This window comes from Callorhinus ursinus, unplaced genomic scaffold (genome assembly GCF_003265705.2).
Source record: "Callorhinus ursinus isolate GAN/ISIS: 27379988/994484 unplaced genomic scaffold, GSC_fseal_2.0 scaffold4, whole genome shotgun sequence".
Classification (NCBI taxonomy): Eukaryota; Metazoa; Chordata; class Mammalia; order Carnivora; family Otariidae; genus Callorhinus; species Callorhinus ursinus.
The window spans coordinates 1,848,794-1,855,522 of record NW_027397066.1 but is presented as its reverse complement, the minus strand read 5'-3'; the positions used below and the strand labels follow the sequence as shown (position 1 = coordinate 1,855,522).

At 63.4% G+C, this 6,729-nt stretch overlaps 1 protein-coding gene across 5 annotated transcripts in view; it reads right to left on the bottom strand.

The window, feature by feature from the left end:
• SH3BP2 (SH3 domain binding protein 2) overlaps positions 1–6,729 on the bottom strand; it is a 34,585-nt gene that overhangs the window by 4,801 nt on the left and 23,055 nt on the right. For all 5 annotated transcript variants that reach the window (XM_025887214.2, XM_073891327.1, XM_073891325.1 and 2 more), the window contains 6 exons: positions 4,970–5,109; positions 3,962–4,064; positions 2,455–2,572; positions 2,106–2,176; positions 1,580–1,668; positions 1,282–1,350 (listed from right to left, as the gene is read on the bottom strand). In XM_025887214.2, the coding sequence (XP_025742999.1) occupies positions 1,282–1,350; positions 1,580–1,668; positions 2,106–2,176; positions 2,455–2,572; positions 3,962–4,064; positions 4,970–5,105 (586 nt within the window). In that variant the 5' untranslated portion in view covers positions 5,106–5,109. The remainder of the gene's footprint in view (positions 1–1,281; positions 1,351–1,579; positions 1,669–2,105; positions 2,177–2,454; positions 2,573–3,961; positions 4,065–4,969; positions 5,110–6,729) is intronic.

Genomic DNA, 6,729 nt, shown 5'->3' with positions numbered 1-6,729 from the left:
TGTGGGGTGGGCCGTCGGGGCGCAGGTCTGGAGTTCGAGGAGAGGTGTTGGCTGGTGAGGCCAGTGGAGTCAACAGGCTATCCGTGACACCGGCTGTCCAGTGGCCTAAGACTGTCAGGAGAGGAGTGGGCCAGGCCTGAGTCCTGGGGTGGCCCAGCTCATGTTGATGGCATTAAGGGGCCGTGTGGGGCTGAGTGAGGTGGGACAGGACCCGGAGCCAAGGTGCCTGGTGCTGAGGAGCAGGGGAGATGACCCAGGCCATGGACAGCTCAACTCACAGGTGCTGAGTGCTGCATTTGAGAATGGGGAGGCCACTGGAACCCAAATAAGAGATGTTTGGGGAGAGGGAGGGGAAAGCCTGCTTGGAGTAGGGACTCAGAAAGGTGGGGAGGGAGTGTGCAGGCAGGTCTGCGGGCACTGGCCCTGGAGGAGCGCAGCTGCGAGCAAAGTGAGGCCCCCACGTGCTCATCTCCAGCCACACGTGGCCGCAGTTCAGGGGTGGGGCAGATGGACATGGGCTGGAGCCGTGGGCTCTGTGCCGGGAGGGAGGTTGAGGCACATGGCCTGGTCCTGGTAGGGGCCCAGGAAGAAGGAAGGGGGCTGGACCTGCTGCACTTGAAGGGGGGGAGGGGCTGAGGAGGGCAGAGGACAAGGTCATTGGCGAGGAAGCAGAGGAACAGGGAGGCCGGGGGTAGAGGGATTGTCCCAAGTCCCCAGGAAAGTGGAAAGGACGGTGGGATGGGATGGATGGCAGGACAGAGGCACAGCCCTCCGCCATCTGGTCCTATGCTTGGCTGTGACACATATATGTGATGCCTGGTACACGCCTGTCTCCCTCGCTAGGCCACATACTTTGGGAGGTCAGGTGGGAGCGGGTGGTAAGTGACAGACGGGCCTAGAGGTGCTCCAGGGAGCTGTCAGCCACAGGGAGTAGGCCCTGCCCTGGACCCACCCACTCCTCAATGTCCCTCCTTCCCCACTCTCAGCCCCCAGGACCACCCCTGGCTCAGCATCATACATGTGGGCCCCCCTACCTCACTTATTTGCAAATCACCTCCCGACCGCCCTCCATCCCGGGCTAACTGTGGAGGTTGGAGGATCAGGTGAGCAGAGCCAGCCAGAGTATATACCTCTTCTGTTCTGTTCCTCCTATACTTGGGCCACAACAGGGAAACTGAGGCCACCCGGAGCAGTACTCAGGCCAGTACTCCCAGCCTGGGAGGGGCTCTGCTCCGGGTTCCAGCCCCAGAAGCCCCCTAGGCTCACAGGTCGCCCACCTACCCTCGGGCTCCACGGGCTCAGGGGAGTCAGGCTCCATGTACGAGTCGTCTTCATCCTCATGCTCGTAGTCTGTGAGGCAGATCGAGGGTCAGACCCAGGGTGGCCCAGGCCCAGCTGCACCCAAGGGAGGTGGGGCAGGGGCCCTGAGAACACTGGGAGCCAAGGGTCAGGGAGGCACAGGGCAGGGCATGAACCCAGGACCCAGGCTGCCTCGGAAAGACAGCCAGATATTCCTCCCCTCCTGGGTGGCAATGGCCAGGTGTGGAGGGGGTAGGATGTATGCAGAGACAGGCCTCACCTTCATTGTCTGTGGGGTATGGGGAGAGGCTGATGTCCACAGGCCGCTCGACTGCACCGTAGAAGCTGTCTGTGTCCGAGCTGGAGTCACTGAGGTGTGGGGCAGGGGAGGGGGCGGTGAGCACCACGCAGGGGGAGTTCCTTTGCACTCACACATGTGGATATGCACACACACCCTCGGATACAGGACCGACGCACAGACACGGACATATGCACAGACCAACAACACAGAGAGACACATGGACGTATACAGAGCCAGACCCACGGATAAACACAAAGCAAGATGAGACACACAGTCGAACAAGCTCCTCACAGGTGAGAAACACAGACCCAGGGACCGGAGGCCTCCCTGCCACCCCCTACCTGACCACACAGGGCCAGGCCTCAGGGCTGGCCCCACATCCCCAGCTGCCCTGCAGAAACTACCAATGGGTGTGCACGCGTACACACACACACACACACACACACGCACCCTGGCCAAGCCCCCAGAGGTGGGAGGTAGGCACACACGTCAAGCCCAGGCCCACCTGGTGTCCGGGGGCAACTCCTTCTTCTCGTGGAAGTGGCCAATCTCCTTGCGTAGCAAAGCCATCCAGCTCTATGGGTCAGTCGGGGCTGGAGTGGGTGCCTGCTGCCCAGGGCAGGGCTCCACCCTCGCCCCGCCTCCCTCAGCGCCCGGGGCTGCTCCGCACGGAGGTCAGGGACACGACCCCTGTGGCCTTCCTGGGGCTCTGGCCCCACCTTAGCCCATCTGGAGCTCTTCCCCAGATGGCTCCTGAGCGTGTGGTACTCATACTGGGCCACGGGCTTGAGGATGAGCACTCGCCCAGCACCATGTCCCATCAGGCCCCCCCCCCACCCTGAAGGCAGGCTCACCTTGCGCTCATCCTCAGAGGAGGCCGAGAAGAACCATGTGCGGTGCTTCTTGCTAATGTGGACAATCTTGAAGGGGAAGACGTTGTTGGACGTTGTCTCTTCAGCTGCCCGCATCACCCTGAGGGCACAGTGCGGGCGGTCACCAGCCGGTCAGCACAGCCCGGATGGGTCCTGGCACCCCACACCCACCGTGCCCCCGAGGACGTGGGCGGGTCTGGACGGTCCGCCTAGCAGATGCTCAGGCCAAAGGCCTAGATGCTTCAGGTGGAGGGAAACGTGCAGGCAAGGACCGGGCACAGAGTGGACAGGGCTCATCCCGGAAGCAGCAGCCCGTGAGGCTCCAAAACGAGGACATGTCACCCTCACTGCCCACCAATGCCCCTCTACTCAGGTGCCACCCGCCCACCTCGGCGGGCCTGCCTGTTGGGGGCCCGAACATGTCAGCCTCCGCCCTGCCCCTGCAGTCCCCGTCAGGCACCCCAGAGAGCACTGGGGGGACGTAACTTACGTGGCTACTCCCCCCAGCCAGACCGTGGGGGTTGTACAGAGATCACAAAACCTACCATGGGGGAGCCCCACCGGGCCAGGCGCCTGGGGCAGGTGCGCCCATCCCCCGGGGTAAGGGTGCGCATCCCTCCCCAGGGGACCCCAGAGCTCTGAGCCACGAATGCCCACTGGCAGCCACAAGCTCCAGGCTCCTCCCATCCTTAGCAGTGCCCTGGCTGGCGGAGGCCTGGTACTGGGTTGGGCACCTGGGCAAGGCACCCCCCCACTGAGCTTGTGGCCAAAACCTTGAGTCACTCAATCCTGCCACACTGACATGGGACCTTCAGGTCCGCATAGGCAGGAGGGGCTGGGCCCTCCCAGGAAGTTGGGCAGCACAGACTCATGCCGCAGGGTGCCACGCCCCTGGTGTGACACTAAGACCCAGAGCCCAGGAGTCACACTTCACCCCTGCCTGCAGGCCCCCGATGCTGTGGGGCTGGCCCAAGTGGGGCTAACGGACCCTCACTTGCCAGCATTCCCCATCCCATCTAGAAAGTTCTGGCCCAGCGTCCACTGCCTGCCCATTAGCAGAGAGGCACTCGCTGGATGGGCCCAGCCTACGGCACATGTAAAGTAAGGAGCTGGCCCCGGCCTGGGAGGCCCCAAAGCCTTGGAGGCCTGAGGCAGGGCCTAGGGTGGAGGAGGTTCCTGGCCCCTTGGAAGGAGGCTATGGTAGGAAAGGCGGCTGGGTGAGCAGGGAGACGGAGCGGTGGCCGAACGGGGACTCTGGAGGCTCTGCTGAGGAGAGAGCGGGAAGCCCCCAGCCTTGCCCAGGTCCTCTGCGAAGGCCCGAGGGAGACTGAGGAGGCCACACGGAGGGTGGGAATGAGTGGGACAGGCTGGGGAGGATCCAAAGGGCTGGGGTGGGAGCCATCTCAAGACAGCCGGGACTCTCCGTGGGCGGCAACGAGGGACAGGCCTGGCCAGGGCTCTGCGGGGGCCGCGGGCAAGGGGCACTTACCGGTTATAGCCGCTCAGGGAGAAGGCGCCCTGCGGGGAGGCAGACGTGCTGCTCTTGAAGTAGTAGATGCATCGCTTGTGGATGATGACAAAGCGCAGGGGCCCTGAGGGCAGCGTGGCAAGGGCAGAGGATGAGCCTTGAGGGGCTGCTGGGCAGACCCCACTGGGAGGCCATTCCCAGAGGCCCTGGGTGACTTAGGACAGACCTCCTGCCTTTGAACCTCACTAAAAAGAAGGGCAGGGAGTCGGGCTAGCATGCTGCCCCATCGCAAGGAGTCCACTGTGGGGCCAAATGTAAGCAATCACGGGCAGGTTGACCAGCCCCAGAGCACCACCCCCAAGGCAGGCCTGGCCACGCCCAGGGCAGGGGGAGACCTTGACCACCTAGGCTGGCTCAAGGAAGTGCAAAGCCAGGGCCAGAGGTCATACCATGGGGAGCTCATGCCCAGTCAGAGCGACAGGCAAGGCCCTGATGCTCTTTGGCCTTAATGTCTTTGACGACTGGGCATCTCCCAGACCTGGGGGCTCCCACTCTCTGCTAACCTGCTGTCCAGGGACCAGAGCCTTGGCCTCATGCAGCTCTGGAGGTCCAGCACCCAGCTGGATTGTGGACCAAGTGACTGACCAACTGACTGAACACCCACTGGATGGTGCAAGGCCAGACCTACCAGGCCACTGAAGGCCCCCGGCCCCTGGCTGTAGACAGAAGCTCCCCGGAACCACCAGTCAGCACTGTGCACCAAATGTCCAACCTATCTTCATTTTGCAGTAGCACCCCAAATCATCCCACAGTCCTGGGGAATGAGGAGGCTGACCTCAGGTCCCCCAGGGGGCACTGGCCACCATGCAGGGAAGGAAAACTCTGGAGGGCCCACCACGTCTGAGCAGAGGCTCAGAGAGACAGGCTGCTTGCCCACAGAGGTCCAACAGGGCAGTGGGGCCACAGGGCTGGGGTTGAGCCCCGGTCCCATATCCTCCCATCACACTCCCTGCCACCCGGAGGACTCACATCTGAGCAACTGCAGCTGGGTGCCACCCTTCTTGTGCAGGTAGCCAGCCTTGGCCACGCCCCCAGGCATGGTTAATAAGTTCTGGGCACCGATGGCCTTCATCGGGACGGGCCAGTGCATCTCTTCAGCCGCCATGAAGCTGCAAAAAAAGGGGAAGGAGACACGTCTCAGCCAGGGCTGGGGGTCAGAAGATGGCTCAGGTTGGGGCACGCAGTAGGAGACACCGCTGAGATCCTGGAGACAGCATAAAGGGTCGATGCAGCAAGGGGTGAGGAACCTTCGGAAGGCCCCCGGCTTCCAGGTGGGACCCCCAGGGCAAGAAAGGGCCACCTGGTCCACGTGGTCAGCCCCTGGTCTCTCTGGCCACACACCGAGCCCCAGGGACCCTGAGAACAGAATGTAATCCTTCACACACCTGCTAAACTCACGGACCAGTGGGGGCTAGGGGACAGCAGTGAGTGAATTCAAGAAACCATTGGCCCAGGTAAGTCAGGTCTGAGGCCATAACCACCCCAGGTCTGCATGCCAGGTGAGCCTATGATGGAGCCTGCCAGGGAGGGCTTCCAGGGGGAGGTGACTAGGATCACAACCTAATGGATTTAAAGGGGTACAGGGGCTGGGACAGGCCGTGGGCATCCTCTCCATCATCTCTGACCCCTAGCAGGGAAGGGTGACATGGCCCCCAAGTGCCCCACCCTCCACTCCTGCCTGCCCTTAGCCAGCTTCTGTCCATCCCTTTCTTAAGGGCCTGAGACCAGGAAGCAGGAAAGTGGGTAGCCCTGAGTCCCTAGTTCCCACCCTGGCTCCGCTCTCTGGGGGAGCCCTAGGCCATAGTTGTTGGAGCTGTAAAATGGGAGCACGGGGTGGACACAGCCTGGCACACAGTACACGCTTGTCAGCAGTGGCCACGGTGACCATCCGGTGGGTTGACTGGTGTCCACTCTGTCTCCCCATCACCAGCCTTGCTCAGCCTCCCGCTCATCCTAGCGGCTCTCCCTGAAACATGCCAGGCTGTTTCACCCTCTGGCGTCTGCCTGGAATGACTGACCACTCCCCACTTCTCACATGAAGAACTCTTCATCCTTCAACACCCAGGTTCAGAGTCCCCTCTTCTGTGAGGCATCTGAATGCCCAGTCATATTCAGGATTCCCTCCCCACCTCCGCACTGTTTTGCCTGTGCCTGCCCCCGCTGAACCTGGTGCCTGGTCCTTCCTGGGGCCCCAGTGACTTGGGAGTGTCAACCGGGTGTGTGGTCAGTGTCCCACCGAGTCACCAGTGTTGCCGCCCGGGTCAGACCCAGAGGCCCTGTCTACTGGGGCTCCTGCCAATACAGCCCCCATTCCCAAAAACACACACAAAGCAAGCCACTCGGCTGCTGGCAAGCCAGCATCCTCTCCCAAATGTTCACCCCCTCCAGGGACCCGGCTGCTCCCTGGCCTCCGCCCGGCTCACTCAGGCTGCCCCCCTCCGGCTCCGTGCGCAGAGGACCATCCCCGGGGCCCGGGCCTCCGCCCACAGCGGAGGCTCGGAACAAAGGTGCGGCCCCGGCCCCCCAAGCCTGCTTCCGGGGACGGAGCCCCGCGCCCCGCCCGGCCCACGCCCGCCTTTGTTCCCCCCAGGAAGCGGGACTCGCGCTCCGGGCTCGGTACTCACGGCGTCCACGCGGCGGCTCGCCGCCCCTGCGCGCAGTGACAAGGCCCCCGGCCGCGCGCCCCCGCGCCCGCCTCCCGCCCGCCCCAGCCGGGCCGCCCGCGCCCC